Source organism: Podarcis pityusensis (genome assembly GCF_964106645.2).
Source record: "Podarcis pityusensis genome assembly, chromosome: 2".
In the NCBI taxonomy this organism is placed as follows: Eukaryota; Metazoa; Chordata; class Lepidosauria; order Squamata; family Lacertidae; genus Podarcis; species Podarcis pityusensis.
This window is the reverse complement of record NC_138029.1, coordinates 61,394,110-61,411,322: the sequence shown is the minus strand read 5'-3', so window position 1 is coordinate 61,411,322 and position 17,213 is coordinate 61,394,110. Positions and strand designations below refer to the sequence as shown.

The following is a 17,213-nucleotide window of genomic DNA, read 5'->3' as shown; positions in this document are numbered from 1 at the left end:
AAATAAGGTTGGGATAACTGAATGATTTAGTTTTCTCATCTTCCAACATCCCAGTGGCAAATATGAAAATGTGCACCTACATTTTATAACCATGCCTACTTTTACATAAGCAACTTGGCTCTGTTATTCAGTATTGAAGGTTCATCACAGTAAATTGGCAGGGCAACATAATCAAAACAAAGTATAAAAAAAGAAAACTCATGCCCCACCTCGAGTTCTCTAACTTTACCCTCTAAACCTGAGGGAATAGACAAATAAGAATGGTAAGCCTTTCTAAAATTAGCTCCTTGCTCCACAACATTTGCAGTCTACCATCTCTCCATCTCCCTCTTGTTGCATCCCTGCTTCCTTGCCACATCTCCTTTTTCCCTGACTCATTAACAAACCATTACTAAGCTTAGCACTGCAAGGACTGCTGAAGTAAGTGTCAACCCTGAATGCTTAAACAGCAGAATAATTTAAAGTCATGCCTCAGTGCTTTACAAATGTATCTCTCAAAAGCAATTCCAGCAGAAGGTAGACCATATTGCACTTCTGTAAGTGAGTGGTCTCAGGCCAATTCTATAGGATATAAACTATCTGACTTTTAGAAGGCATAGGAAGGCAGCCCTGTATAGGGAAGCTTTCAATGTCTGATGTTTTACTGTGTCTAATGTTTTAATTTGTTGGAAGCTGCCCAGAGTGGCTGGGGCAACCTGGTCAGATGGGAAGCATATCAATAATAATAATAATAATAATAATAATAATAATAATAATAATAATAGTTGTTGTTGTTGTTACATACTTCTAGGGGCCAAAGGGAGCTGAACACCACCTGGAGGACCACACAATTCCCAACCCTGCTGTACACAGTTACCTGGAAGTGGGTCTCACTGAACTCAGTGGGACTTACTTCCAAATAAGACATGCATAGGATTATACTGTTGCTGTTTTCGTTGTTGGCTTTCTGGTGCTCATGGTTTCCATTAAAATATGACAACTTTGGTGAAATATATATAACAATAGTCTTTCAGCTTAATAAGCAAAGATACAAACACGACTTTTGCTTGCACACCAAGCTTTCACTCTTCCCTTTGTACAAGCCATGATTAACTGGAAAGTCTCTAATTAACCATAATTGCCAGTTTTATCTAAGCCATGAAACTATGGTTACCAGCTTGAGAACAAACCACAGTATTAAAACAACTTCAAATTGTGGCTTGGAATATGGTTAATTGAAGCTTTCCTGGTTTATTTGTTTGCACTGCAAATTGAAAAGAACAGTACTTGACTGTGCTAACAAAAGGGACATTGATATCTCAGCATATTAAGCCAATATATGATCATTTAAACACTGTCCCATAAAACTATGAACATGTGTACTACGTTTTATTACTCTGACACCAGCCCAAATACAGAGATTTAATTACTTACTTACTTACTTACTTACTTTATTTATTTATTTATTTATTTATTTATATATGTATTTGTATTTGTATTTAATTTGAATCCTCTAAAATACTACTTACCAGCAGTACGAAGAACACAAAGAACACAAATGTGATGAAGTAAATTGGCCCAAGGATTCGATTTGCATGCTCTATTTCGGCAAAGTTAAAATCTCCAAGCACGATGCGAAATTGGGTAAAACTTGAGAGGGAGAAAAAGTATCAGTATACAATATTCTTCTACAATTTATTTTGAGGTTAAATCTTATGGTACAGCTTATACTCAATTTAAAAATATCAACCACTGGCTTCCATAGATTATATGTTCTGAGCTTTCAAACCTATTTCTATAGTGACTAGCTGATTTTATTATTATTAAGATTTTTACCTTGCACCTCAGCATAGCTCCCAAAGCGTGTACAGTGGCAAAACAATTTAGGCATAAAAGCTTAGCACAGCCTTGCTCAAACTGATGCCCTCAAACTTGCTCAAACTGATGCCCATCATCAAACTGATGATGGGATGAGAGCTCCCATCATCCCTGGCCATTGGCCATGCAGGCTGGGGTCAAAGTATCTAGTCCAAAACATCTGGAGGGCACCAAGTTGAGAAAGGCTGGCTTAGGTAACAATCCACTTCGTGTGCTGCATGCCGAAATGTTCATTCACAGTCACCATGTCTCCCTGTACCTGGATGAGAACTGAAGAGGGAGGGGTTTGGTGATATACTGTTGTTTCATATGCGAGCTCCTTTAAAATGGTTGTGAGTAAATGGGTCACTCTGCCCACCCAGTCAAGATCTGCTGTGCCACCACTGCCCATTCCAGCTGTATACTTTTACCAGGCAGCTCAGGTATCCCACAACATGCCATTATAAAACACCTCAGGCACTCTTAGCATTTCACTTAAGAAAACGCTGCTCTAACTAACCACAGAACTATATGAAGACAATCTGGAAGACTCCATACATGCAATTCTGAAAAGTGGAAAATTCGTCCACTTGAGACCCGAAGACCAGATAACCCAACTGCGCGTATGCAAAGAAGATGATAAAGAACATGATGGCAAATCCGATGATATCTTTAGCGCAGCGGGATAGAGTGGAAGACAGCTGGGTCATGGTCTTGTTAAAGCTTATGTATTTAAATATCTGGAAGAAAATAGAACAGGATACATTGTGGTGGGACAAAGACCAAGCCAACAGAAGGGGCTCAAAGTTACCTGCTTAAATTTGGCAGGAAATCAATACTAAATTGGATTAATATTCAGGTGGGCCTGAAATAAAATAACTAGAGAAATGGAGTTATTTATAAAAGACATATTATTTTGAATTTTTATAAAAAATTATATCCCATTCTTCTAGCGCTTATAGATCATTTCCAGTGCTCACACAGTTCCCTTTTCCAGAGGAAGGATTTCTGCTGGAGATTCTATGTAACTCTTTATATAAATTAAAATAATCAGTATTGGAGGTACTGAACAGTGGACCTTTAAGCCCAATTTCAAACATTACATTGGTCCCTAGTGTGAGATCCCATGCTACTCTGGTAACCTAACTAAAACTGTAAAACAAGAGCGAGTGATGGGGACTTTCTCTTACGGCACTTCCAGTTTAAGTTCAAAAGGGAAAATAAATGTGGGAAATGCACAAGCTCTTTATTTAACTGGAACATGACATTCTCTCCATGGAAATTCCCTTCTGAACATTACACTAGAACAGGGTGTTCTAATCTTTTTGGGCCAACGGACATATTTGGAATTTGGAGTAACTGCTAGAGCAAGTGTGACTGAATGACCAGCCTTGACCAAGATTAGTGGAAAGTTAACCCATTTTTTTAAAGCAATGCAAGTCATTTCATGGTCACATTAGCAGCCCATAATACTACACAACAGCTTTCCCCACTCCTATACCTTAAGTAGGCTGCAATTTTAGAAGGAAGGTGATAAAGAACATAACAGTGGATGTTACTAAAGTGGCATTTTTTAGGGTCTCCCTGACAAATAATGTACTATAGTCCCCTAAGGGATAAGCCTTGGCAGAGATTATGAATGTGGAGGAAAGAGGAAAAGATCTATAAACACCTATGCAAACATTCTTCAGATAGCTCTTTAAAATCTCTAAGAGAAAATTTGAAAATTTTCTGTGAGAAGTATGAAAATAAAACATTGTCAATATATTTAGTAATGTGAGCAGCAGTACCTTTATCCATGCAAAAAATACATTCACTGAAATCATATTATTGTAACGGGTCTGCCAAAATGAAAGGAAATTAAAGTCTGGATAAGCTTCTGAATTGGAGAGCAGACTTTCCATCAATCTGGACACTTCAATAGTTCGGTAAACATTGAAGAAAATAGCAAAAACAGACAACTGGAGGGAAAAAAGCAAACGTCTGTGAGGTTACAATTTCTATTTTTCTGATATTTTCTTCATATCTTAATGAAGTTGATTGATAAAGGGCTACGAGAGGTAAACCATATCTGCCTATAAGCCAAATATGCATTAAAATCTGCACAGAATTTTTGCTTAATGGTTGCCATCAATTTGATTTTAATTAATTTTTATAATGGAATGTTTTTAGAATGTTGCATTATTTGATTGTTGTTAGCCGCCCTGAGCCCGGCTTCGGCTGGGGAGGGCAGGATATAAATAAAATTTATTATTATTATTATTATTAAAATGTATGTAGGGAGTAAATAAATAAATAATCATTTATACTCCACCCATCTGGCTGGGCCTCTCCAGCCACTCTGGGCGGCTTGCAACAAAGGAGTAAAAATACATTAAAACATCAATCATTAAAAACTTTCCTAAACAGGGCTGTCTTCTAAATGTCAGATAGTTGTTAATTTCTTTGAAATCTGATGGGAGGGCGTTTCACAGGGTGGGCGCCACTACCGAGAAGGCCCTCTGGGTATCTCAGTATCTATATGAGGAGAATTTTATTTTATTTTATTTTATTTTATTTTATTTTATTTTATTATTTTATTTTATTTTTTATTTTATGAAACACCATAACCCAGGGGTCTGCAACCTTTAAGACAAAAAGAGCCACTTGGACCCGTTTCCGAAGAAAAAAAAAGTGGGAGCCGCAAAACTCGTCATTATAAAAATAACTTTTTTGTCACTTTTTTTTAATATTTCTTTGTTTGACCCCTCAGAATTACTCCTCCTCATAGAAATAAATGTTAAATTAACAAGTTACCTTTTTGTGTGTGTGTGTTCTTCACTCCCCTTCAAAACAGTGACCAGCGTACATGCCCCCTTTCAATGCAGTGACCAGCGTACATGCCCCTTACAATGTAGCGGGCGGGCGGGAAGGTGACGTCGGGATGGTGCGTGACTAAAGCACGCACCGCTCCCATGCGACGTCACAGCCAGTACAGCGCCCGCCACAGCACAATGCGCCTCCTCCCCTCGCTAGTATCCACTCCAGAGCCGCGGCAAAGGTGTAAAAGAGCCACATGCGGCTCTGGAGCCACGGGTTGCAGACCCCTGCCATAACCCATGCTCTTCTTCACCATGAGGGTAACATTAATATTCTTCTTCAGGCAAGGAATACACACATCTTAAATCATTTTATAGTTGTCACCTGAAATAGAATGTTTTAGGGTACATAAAGAACTCATTTAAGTTTTATTGCTAGCTTAGCATGGTTTCCCCTAAAAGGATTCTGTGTGAGGTGAGTTTCCCTCAGATTTCAGTATGAGTCCCAGAATTTCATTTATTTGCATACAAAATGAGGATTAAGAATTGCTGTTGTAATTATTACAGTTTGCAAGCAAATGTATTTACATGTTAGTGTAGCAACCTCAGAGACTGAAAACAGCCCTTCTCCCTGTGCTGACAGGATGATGACATAATGATTTGCCTTTATCCAGATACTGCTGAAAAAGTCTCCACCTTCTGAACTAGATTTTCACATCCCTTCTCTGTCTCTCTTTCTATCTCTGTATCTGTCTCTTTCTTAAAGCTCTGCTGTCACCTGGAATGCTCCCAAATACTGGCAGGCCATTAAAATGATAAAGTGCAAGCCTTTTCGATGGAAAAAAGATAGGGACTCTGTTTCTTTAGCTACTGTTATAGAGCTGCCATTCTTTATCAATCTGATGTTGCCTTTTTGTGGACCACAAAATTCCTGCCATGATACAACAGGCTTTTTGCGGATGGGAAGTTTGCACCCATCTCCCCATATGAACCAACCCAGACACTGCAATCATCATCTGAGACATTTCTTCCATGAGAGGCCAAAAGGGCTCCTTCTCTGTGGTGGCTCTCCCCTTGTGGAATGCTCTCCCCAGGAAGGCTTGCCTGGCCCCTTCATTAGGTATCTTTAGGTGCAAGGAAAAAACATTTCTCTTCTCCTAGCCTTTAGCTAATTATACAATCTATGGCCTTTTAAACTGTGTGGAGGGGTACTATATTTGTTTGTTACTATGGTATGTATTTTTGCATTTTTATATTGTAATATGCCCTGTAATCTTCAGATGAAGGGTGGTATAGAAATTTAATAAATAAAAAATATTTGGATGGGTGGGGATCAGGGAACTCTCTTTTCCCTGTACCCCGATTACTAGGGAGTAGTAGACAGCAGAAAACAAGAAATAATCCAATCCTTGCTTAAGGCCCAAAAGAGGTATCAGACAAGCTTGTTCCTAATTTAGGTATCAATTTTCCTCCCAAAAGGAAGGTGATATCTATCCTATAATTTCTGCTTTTTCATCCTAAATGGGTGAGAGCAGACTGCAAGGAGACAATTGAAAGTTTTCCCTTCAATTTTCAATTAGCTGCAGTTCAGCATTATGCCTGAACTATGGTTGAACTTAGCTATGGTTTTTGAAAGGAGCTACCTTAATCAACAAAAGTTTGAAGTTAGTTTCTTTCAGTAAACCAGTGCTTTTTTTCTATAAATATTGTTTAGGGGTACTCTAAATTTTCCTACTAATACTGAAATACTGCCCCTCGATGAGGCAAAACTTAGATTCACAAAACGTTTAAGGGTATGTGTACCCCAGCGTACCCCCAGAAAAAAGCACTGCATTAAATCATAGGTAAATTTCACTTTTTGACATAACACTAAACCTTAGCTAGTCAATAATGGAACCAAAATCTGGAGGAAAAGGGAACACATGAGCCCTGAGGCTCTTGGCTCATTCTTCTAATGAAAAGCCAAAGTTTAACATTATATCTGACTGATCTAGTGGCACCCAAGGAAACCAAGACTGAGCAGGGATTGCAATCAATGCCTCTGGATTCAACATAAATACAGGACCACTCTGAATATAATCAATTTAATGTAGCCAGGTTCTTATTGTGGAATTGTGGAAAAATAAAACACTAATAACTTTTTCAAGCACTTTAAGGAAAGCAGGGAATCAAAATTATTCTGATTACCGGTATGCTTACTGTTAATCATATACAAGCTAAGTTGTGGACGGCCAGACAACACTGAATTCACACATTGATCGTGAGCCTTGCATTTTGACTGCTTTGGCCTGGTTTTCAGAAAAGAATTGCCATGTATAAAACACAGTTAACTGCCATGTTTCTCCAGGGCAGAAACATACTAAATTTGAAGCTGTGAATGTTCCTTACCCAAGGAACATCTACCCCTCTTCCCAGTATTCCCAGCTCTCTCTATAGTGGCAATATGGAAGGCATTCTGTCCCTACAACGCAATATGGTTTCTGTCATAATTCCTTTTTTGTAATTTCTGAGACTTACCAGGAGCAATAACACATCCAGCCAGTTCCAGGCATCTCTAAAATAGTCCTTTTTCTGTTTCTTTAATTTTAAAACTTCTTGGATGGTGAAAGTGAAGATGAAAAGACAAAAAATGACTTCACAAGAGGCCAGGAAATAATCGTAATAGCTGACATATCTGAGCAGCTTTACAGAGTGGAACTGCCAGGAGGGGATTGCACCACCTGTTGCAGGAAATTCCACAATGAGCCTGTGAAATGAAAGTAAAGGAGGATGCTATCCGGTAACACATAAGACTGATTCCAAACTACAAAGCTCACCTGGGGTAATTTCAAAGGCCCCTGCACTATTATTACCTCTCGATCAGTTGTAGCTAACCTCTGGCTTGGGGGGCTGATGTAGTCCCTTAAGCAAGTTTTTCTGGCCCCCAAGACCCCACAGATTTTGGTAGTGGTGGCAAAGGAATAAAAAATATAAACAGGCATGCACTGCAGTGGGCCAAGAGATTTAAACCCCTCGGCCCAGGCCAGTGCCCTGTTGAAGATGCATATCACACCCTTCCACTTCATTTGATGAGCAGGGAAGGTGCAATAACTCCATTCCTCAGTAGATCAGCAAGGGCTCTGTACCTATGTGAGCGTGCACACATGCATTCTGTGCTTGTGTGAGTATAGGATGTACATACCCATTTTTGGTCACAATCATCACTAGCATGCACCTAGAGAACTGTCTAAGGATGTAAGTAGCTATTGAACCAAGAAAAGCTAGCCACTTCTGCTCTAGATATAATGAAGGTTTTGTTTCTTGACAAGTTTTGAACATGTTTTGTTTTGTGGATCCAAAAAAAAGCTGCTGCTCTATAGCATTCAGTCAAGATTTCAAACTCTGGCATTAGTGGAACTTTTAGGAAATGAAATGAGATACAGTCCATGCAGTGGCGGCACCCTAGATTTAATGCCTGAAAAGGCAAAGCAAAAGTCAAGGGCTAGAAGAGTTTGTATGCTAAACCAGCAGCAACTGGAAGGAGTGGAAAGAAGGATTTGATTTGCGCAGTAGATGTACAATTTTAAGTAGCCTGCACAGGGTGAGATTCGTCCATTCAGCAACAGAGTAGAGCATGCCATTATTACCGTACTTTAGCAACAGGACTGGTAATGTGACTACTTTATGTTGAAAACTGAATTTTAAAAACAGCAAACAGAAGAGCTCACCTGACCACACAGAAGAGGTTTACATTGGCATTATACATTGAAAAGTCAATGAAGATAACCCTTGTTCCTCTGGTGATCCAGTTATGCTTCTTGAGGAAAGCAAGTTTTGCTGCACTTTCTGCCTTTGACTTGGGCAAGGTGAACATAAATCCTCCACTACTGTATAGCCCAATAAGGCCCCAATGCCATGGGGAGAGTGATTTAGAAGTGGAATAATGCCACCTGTAGGAAAGAAGGGAATTGAGGCACTTCAGTTTACAGAAAGCATTCCCCCCCATTTACTCCCCAAGGATTTATTCAATCACTCTTAGCTTTCCAGTGCCTTTTTAACAGAAATAGTTAATTGAACACTGCACACCTGCTATTCACAGTGGAAACAAAAATCTCATTCGTACCAGTTTTCTCCCACCCCCATCTAGATCATCTAGATCAGGGCAAGGGGAGTGAAGGGTTAAAGTTCCCCTTCTCACCAGGCTCCCAATCCAGATGGTCCCACCCCCTAACCCATCCTGCTATTTACTTTTAAAAATTCAATCACATGAATGCAAAATTCCATGGATGACATCTTGTCTACTTTGGTATATAGTACTACTTTTTTTGTGGGCTGTGTATATAGTACAAAGCACATTCTCAAAAAAATCTGGACACTGTAGTTTGTTAAGAGTTGCTAAAAATTCTAACTCTGTGAGGGGTAAGCTGCAGAATTCCTTGAAGTAAACAATGTGCTTGAATGTGGTTTAAAGGTAAAAGCACAACTCCAGTTGTACATACAGACAGTGCACCAAGATGGTATGGTCAAGAAGCATGGAAGGGCTGCGTTGGAAAATGGAAGCTGTGTAGAGGCTTGCCATTTCCCATAACAGCCTGTTGGGCTAACTGCACATATGCCTATGAATGTGTGGCAGGGGATGCAGAGCAATAATATTGTGTTAAATCCTATAGTCATCCCACAGTGCACAGGAACTATACCGTGTTGTTAAATAAATGAATACCTCACCTATCAATTTATATGCCCGAAATGAGTGGCAACCTAAGACAATACCAAAACAATTTTACAAATAATATTAACAAAGGTTCTTTAGCAAACATTTTAAAAACATAAAACAAATATCTATTATCTGGGGTAATTTAAAATAAATCTTCAGAAACTGGGGTGGCATTCAACTAAGTTTTACTCAAAGTAGACCCACTGAAATTAATGAACATTACTAAGTTAGGTCCATTAATTTCAATGCATCTACTCTGGGTAAAACTAAACTATGTTTACCAGTACTGGAATAAACCAGTCTATGAAACCATGGTTCAAAGTTTGTTTCAAATCTTAAGTTTGTTTCAGCCCTGGTAACCATACTTTCCTGACTTTGATGTAACTGAAAATCATGATTAATAAATCCAGGGAGTCTTCAATCCTGGTACACTGAGAAGCAAGGGACTCACACAGACCTAATTTTCTTGTGAGTGCAACTCGCAGATTAGTTTCCATACATTCCCCTTTTTTCAGTCTTAATATGCAATTATTCTGTTGGTTGCTATCCACACTAATAGGTGGAAGTTGATGGAATGTATCTGTAATTTTGTTTTCTCCTTCCTCTCAGTCACTCCTCCCTCACCGTCTACAGCTCGTTTCCATTCTAGACATGCATGCAGTTATTTCTGTATCTGTGCACACGCATACCTTCCTCTTAAAAAACCAAAACAAAACCGCAGGAAGAACATACAAAGAACCATAACTAGTATGTTTCACCATGGGCAAAATGGTGGGTTATAGGTGGGGGGAATGAAACTAGCACACACACCAAAAAATCAATCTGATGTGGCTGTATTCAGGTGTCATGCATTCTCTTGCTTTCTTTTTCCTTTATTATCATCTTAGCCTGGAAGCTTTAATACTAATATGGTACCACTGAAACAATTATATTTAAGGGATCTAGGCAGGAACCATGAAATTCTAGGTCACTGAGGTTAATGTTTGTTCCTGGACAACTTGTAGAAAGATTAACACAACATTGTCCTTTTTTAAAAGCAAGTTGGGCCCAGGTTGGTCTCATCAATTTGCAATAGCTATGGCCATTCTTTGCGCTGGTTGGCAGGGTTTCCATAAGAGCCACACACACCCATTAGCGGCCATGGGGCCCCATGATCCTCCCACTCTAGCTTCTTACTCATGTGGCGAACAGCTGGTTAAAAGATTTAGCAGAACTCCTCATGAGCCAAATTTTATTTTTAATATAGAGGTCTCTGATATATGAACTGTGAACATGCCTTCTGCATGCAGCAATTGGTGGAAACAGTCACAGTCACATCATTGTGGCCACCAGAAGCAAAAAGGCTAGATTGTACTTGAATGAGAAGCAAACAGAAGTAGGGGACCGCATATGACAAACTACCTGCCAAAAATATGTGCTAATGCGTTCCATACCAGCAGTGACTGTAGGTGCATACTGGCTCCTTTTTACTTGAGAGTTTCCACCGTAAGGGGAAATTCAGATGAAGGGAAGGGGGGAACATGGACTGGCATTTTTATTATGATGTTGTGTGAACCATGCAAAAACAATGAGCAACACCAGTTCCACAATAAATTCCAATCTAGAAGTACTGAAGGAGGGAAGGGGCAGCACAGGCACAAGGCTCGTGCAACTATTGTCTAAACTAAGGCAGCGTTTGATTCACCCTTATATGGGACAAGCTGATGTAGGTGCAAATCAGCAGGGTGCCACTACTTGAGCCCCTTGGCACATTTTGTTTCATTTATTTACAGTACAAATGCATTAATAACAAAATTTCTCAGTGCTCCCTAAGGAAGCCAAATCCCACTATTAAACTTATTTTGCTAAAGTATGTGTACAGTATGTTCAGATACAGTCAGAAGGAGCAAGGAAAATAAAATGTCACGATACTTACTCAGAGGCATTCTTAAAGCCAAATGATTGTCTATCCTCATGTAAATACTGATATTTACCATAACATTCTTTCATAAATGCCCGGAAAGAGGGATAGATAGAACATGTGTTGTTACGGACTTTTAGTTGTCGAATTCGAGGTACTCCTAACAGTAAATTCTCATAGTAGATAAGTGTGGTGTTTCTTTCATTGGGTGTGGAATCGTTGTTGTACGAAGTGCCCCAATCAAGGCCATCCAGAAGTGGTCCTTCTATAAACTACATTGCATGAAATAAGCAGAAAATAAACTTTTACCAGAAGAAATTCATCATCTGAAACTCGTTTACTTGGAATCAAGTATTATTTGAAAACCCGTTGTTACACCTGGGAATCTAGGAGGCACAATGGCCTTATAAAATGTTTGTTTATCTATTTTGTTTGTTTTTTACATCTTATTTGTACTACTATAAAAAACAACCAATTGATTTCACTTGGCAGATTAAGAGGGTTAGGAGCACTTCACCTATCCTGGTCAATCACAGTTAATAGTTTACTGTGAATGTGCCAATCTGAGCTGCTTTGGTCCTCCTTGCTAGAACACTGAAGAAATAAACCAAGATCCTCAGCTTACTATTATGTATGAAACCAGGTGTCAAGGTTTGTTTTGTTCAACCAAACTGTTAGGCAAAATGAGGCAATCATCACAGAAAGCACCTGCTGCCCCAACCATTTCTCCTGAGCCTTCTGGTTATTCTTCCCTGTTGGAAATCAAGAGCCGAGTGTTCCACACAGCTTCTGTACATGTAAAGGGCTTGGGGAGGGGAGTCTTTGTCCTTTGCAAAATGCCTTGGACAGCCCTTTACATAAGCAAATAACAAATCTTGCCTACAGATCATGGTTTGTTGGAAGTGAAACAACTCATGATTCTACGTAATGCGCAAACAAGGCCATAGGTCCTTCAATATTAATTCTTTATAATGGCACACTGAATTCCACTAAAAACACTGGTGATGGTCTAAAATACTATAAATGCAGACACCTCTTGATGTCTTCTGTTAAAGGATGTGCCTCATGCACACAGAACACATCAATAATGTTCTGTTTGTGCATAAAGGGACCCCTGACCATTAGGTCTAGTTGTGACCGACTCTGGGGTGCGGTGCTCATCTCACTATATTGGCCGAGGGAGCCGGCATGCAGCTTTTGGGTCATGTGGCCAGCATGACTAAGCCGCTTCTGGCGAACCAGAGCAGTGCACGGAAACGCAGTTCACCTTCCCACTGGAGCGGTACCTATTTATCTACTTGCACTTTGACGTGCTTTTGAACTGCTAGGTTGGCAGGAGCAGGAACCGAGCAATGGGAGCTCACCCTGTCATGGGGATTCGAACCGCCGACCTTCTGATCGGCAAGTCCTAGGCTCTGTGGTTTAACCCACAGCGCCACCCGCGTTCCCTTCTGTTCATGCATAGATTTATGTAAAACCAGAGGCCCTGCATTTGCACAGCAGCTGTTGGGTTGTGTTCAGCATCTTTTTGTTATCTACAGTAAACTCTAAACTATAACAAACTGTGAAACAATAACATATTACTGATTACTTAAATTGCATCTTTCTTCACTGAAATTAATGACACCAGATTCATCTCAGCACCAGACATAAGCATTACAGACCTCAGGTGAAGGCTGTTGTAAAGCACTTTATCACGTGACATCAGCTTCAGCTGGTGCCTCAGCTGTGCCCTTATCCCGACAGGGACAGCTTAACTACAGTTGTCTATGCTGTGGTAACCTCTAGGTTAGGTAAGTTCATAAGGATGGAGCAGCACATTATATGTAGAGCTGCCTCTGAAGACGGTTCAAAAACTTCAGCGGCCAGGCTGCTTATTGGGGCAAAACAGTTTGAGCATATTACAGCAATCCTGGTCTGACTGAACTGATTACCAATTAGTTACCGGGCCTAATTTAAAGTGCTGGTTTAGACCTATAAAACCTTAAATGGCTCAGGTCCGCAATAACTCAAGGACCACCTCTCTCCATATGAACCTACCAAGACCCTGAAATCATTTCGTCTTAGGCCCTTCTTTGTGTGCCTCCTCCACAAGACGTCTGGAGGGTGACAACATGATAATGGACCTTTTCCACAGTGGCTCTCCATTTGTGGAATACTCTCCCCAATGAGGTTTGGCTGGCGCCTTCATTATACACCTTTACATGCCAGGAAAAAGAGTTCCTCTTTAACCAGGCCTTTGGCTAATTTACATCTAATGCCCTTTAAATGTGTTGTGGAAGGGGGGATTATTGGGTTGTCTTTATTATTATTATTATTATTATTATTTATTTTTTATTGTAATTTTATGTTGTAAACTGCCTTAAAGGTACAGGGCAGCATATAAATTTAATAAATAATGATAATAATAAATGAGCATGTGGCAGCTATCCAAAAAGCAGGTGTAAGGTTTGAACACCTCTTCCCATGTAGTCACCCCATTTGCATACAACATATCACAAGGTTTTATATTACAGTGATACTTCTGGTTACGAATGCTTCAGGTTACGAGCTCCGCTAACCCGGAAGTAGCTGCTCCTGGTTGTGAACTTTGCCCCAGGATGTGAACGGAAATCACGCATCTTTAGCACATGTGCACAGCAGGAGGCCCCATTAGCGAAAGCACGCCTCAGGATAAGAACGGTTTCAGCTTAAGAGCGCACTTCCGGAACGAATTAAGTTCATAACCAGAGGTACCACTGTACAGGGCTGTTGTAAGGATTACTAACATAGTATACATTTGTATACACTAAGTGCTTGGAACACTTAGGAAAAGTACTACATAAATATAAAGTAATCCAAAACTGATTATCACTGCGCCAAGGTAAAATATGGTGTTAATCCCAGATAGCAACAAATTGTGATGACAGCAAGATAAAAAGTAGAGTAAGTAAGTCATTTAAGTTCTACTACCTGGCAGGACTTAATGCCAAAAAAATTAAAAAGTCAAGTCCCCAACTTTACCACTACATATCTCTTGATGTATTTTCCCCAAACTCTTTCCCAGGCAGGTTTCTGAGGGTACCCAAACCTACCCTTAACTTTTTAGTGTGAAACAGTCTAGTGGTGATAGGACAGTAGCAGATTACAGAAACCATGTGTCTACACTAACATAGTTCTGTGCCAAAAATCAGGTTTATTATTATTATTATTCACAAGTTATGTTTTTCTCATTTAAAAAACAACAATCTTTACCTGCCAAAAGTCAGCAATGCTGCTCATAGACTTGAAGTCTGTACGATCTGTATCTGACAGAGGGGTTTCTAGAAAGAGATCTGCCATAACTTTGTTCAGATAATACATATCTGTGCTCACCATTCCAAATGTCACTAAAAAGAAAGAAATCAGGATAAAATCCTAAGCAACAAAGAGAAATGGGAAGACACTCAAATTAGCAAACATCAAACACCTAATGTTTATTAGCAGGACCCCAAAACAAAAATACTGGAGTCTTAGTAATAGTAATAGTAATAGAAAGATCAAATAGGCAGTTATCACCTTAGTTACTGTATTTTTCTGTGTATAAGATGCCCCCATGTATAACACTATTTTGGGGGACTAAATTTAAAGAAAATGGGGGGAGTGGCCCAAACTTGTTGAGCATTTTTAAGGGGGAATTACACGCAGTTGCTGGGGGTTGGCAAAGTGGGTAGCTACTCCCCCCACGCCACTGTGGCGGAAACGCTCCCTAGAGCACAGACCTGCCAACCAGCTGGCTGCGCAGTTCCCCCAGCTGCTGTGGAACGCTCCCTAGAGCGCGCGCCTCCGCAGCAGCATGGGGGAGAGTTGTGTGTCCACCAACCAGATGGCTGGCAGGTGCACAGCTTCCCTTCCACGCTGCTGCAGGAAACGCTCTCCTCCCACAGCGGCATGAAGGCGAGTTGCACCCACCCCCAACCAGCTGGCTGGCAGTGCGCAGCTCCCCCCCCCCCCCATGCCACTATCCGTGTATAGGCCGACCTCAGTTTTTTTATATAATTTTTGAGTTAAAAAAACCTCATCTAATACACGGAAAAATACAGTATATGGAAAATATGCAGCTCTTGCAATGCAGTGTTCTACAGAGAATCATGAATTGTAGAGTTGAAAGGGACCCCGAGGGTCATCTAGTCCAACCCCCTACAATGCAGGAATCTCAACTAGATCATACATGATAGATGGTTATCCTAGCTCTGCTTAAAAAACTCCAGGGAAGGAGAGTCCACCGCCTTCCAAGGGAGTCTGTTCCACAGTTGAACAGCTCTTACTATCAGGAAGTTATTCCTGGTGTTTAGTTGGAATCTCCTCTTGTAACTTCAATCCCTTGGTTCGGGTCCTAGTCTCTGGAGCAGGAGAAAACAAGCTTGCTCCATCCTCCATGTGACACCCTTTAGATACTTGAAGATAGATATCTCCTCTAAGTCTCCTCTTTACCAGGCTAAACATACCCAATTCCCTTAACTGTTCCTCACAAGACTTAGTTTCCAGACCCTTGATCATCTTGGTGACCCTCCTCTGCATATACTCCAGCTTGTCAATATCCATCTTAGACTGTGGTGCCCAGAACTGGACACAGTACAGTGGTACCTCTAGTTATGAACTTAACTTGTTCTGGAGGTCCGTTCTTAACCTGAAACTGGTCTTAACTAGAGGCATCCTTTCACTAATGGGGCCTCTTGCTGCTGCTGCGCCGCCGGCACATGATTTCCATTCTCATCCTGGGGCAAAGTTCTCAACTCAAGGAAACTCTTCCTTGGAATTTGTTAGCGGAATTTGTAACCTGAAGCGTTTGTAACCTGAGGCGTTTGTAACTCGAGGTACCACTGTACTCCAGGTATGGTCTGACAAAGGCAGAATAGAGCAGGACTATTTTTTTCCTTGATAGGGACACTATACTTCTGCTGATGCAGCCTAGAATAGCACTAGTGATGTTCTGTTGCTGTATCACACTATCGACTCATGTTAAGCTTCTGGTCTACTAGATCTCTATACAGTGGTACCTCCGGTTAAGAACTTAATTCGTTCTGGAGGTCTGTTCTTAACCTGAAACAGTTCTTAACCTGAAGCACCACTTTAGCTAATAGGGCTTCCTGCTGCGCCGCCACCGTGCGATTTCTGTTCTCATCCTGAGGTAAAGTTCTTCACCCGAGGTAATATTTCTGGGTTAGCGGAGTCTGTAACCTGAAGCATATGTAATCTGAAGCGTCTGTAACCCGAGGTACCACTGTATCCTTTTCACATGTACTACTGAGAAGCCAGGTGTCCCCCATCTTCTATTTGTGCAGCTGGCTATTCCTGCCTAAGTGTACAGGTGGAACCTTACATTTGTCTCTAGTGAGCTTCATTTTGTTAGTTTTGGCCCTGTTCTCCAATCTTTTAAGCTCATATTGAATCCTGGTTCTGTCCTCAGCAGGATTGGCTACCCCTCCCAGTTTGGTATCATCTGCAAATTTGATTAGCATCCCCTCAACAGGAGGGTTATTTTGCATGTTTATGAGTTAGGCTATGGGCAACCATCCAGGGGTCAAATGTCAGTGTTAGGTTGGACCAAAAACAAATAGGGGCAGAGCAACAGATGTGATGTTGTACAATAGGCTAAATTCCAGCTACACAATAGAGGTTTCTACACCACCACCACTCACATCCACAGCTCCATCATCGTCCTAGGCAAACAAGAGGCATTATCACACTTAAAAGACACAGTTCAAGAACAGTTCAAGTAGGTTGTGAAACTCATCCAGTGAGGACTATAGTCTGGACAGAGTTCCCAGGGCTGGGTAGAGAAGCTTTGAGGAGCCCCTTCAGCTCCCGGGCCTAAGGTTCCCCACCCCACCCTACATTTATACCATTTTCAAGTTGCATAGGCTTGCAAACCAAGTAATTCATTATTTGCACCTCATGAAATGTTTTCGGGGGGGGAGGGGGAGAGCAGCATTTGCATGTCAACAATCCCCTTTTCCCCATGGAC

At 40.7% G+C, this 17,213-nt stretch overlaps 1 protein-coding gene across 4 annotated transcripts in view; it reads right to left on the bottom strand.

The window, feature by feature from the left end:
* Positions 1–17,213, bottom strand: part of PKD2L2 (polycystin 2 like 2, transient receptor potential cation channel) — a 30,973-nt gene that overhangs the window by 12,192 nt on the left and 1,568 nt on the right. For all 4 annotated transcript variants that reach the window (XR_013983214.1, XR_013983215.1, XM_080996313.1 and 1 more), the window contains 7 exons: positions 14,462–14,595; positions 11,243–11,499; positions 8,342–8,563; positions 7,152–7,380; positions 3,627–3,797; positions 2,395–2,576; positions 1,509–1,629 (listed from right to left, as the gene is read on the bottom strand). Coding sequence is in view for 2 of the 4 variants with exons in the window: in XM_080996313.1 (XP_080852439.1) it covers positions 1,509–1,629; positions 2,395–2,576; positions 3,627–3,797; positions 7,152–7,380; positions 8,342–8,563; positions 11,243–11,499; positions 14,462–14,595 (1,316 nt within the window). In the remaining 2 variants the exon portion in view is untranslated. The remainder of the gene's footprint in view (positions 1–1,508; positions 1,630–2,394; positions 2,577–3,626; positions 3,798–7,151; positions 7,381–8,341; positions 8,564–11,242; positions 11,500–14,461; positions 14,596–17,213) is intronic.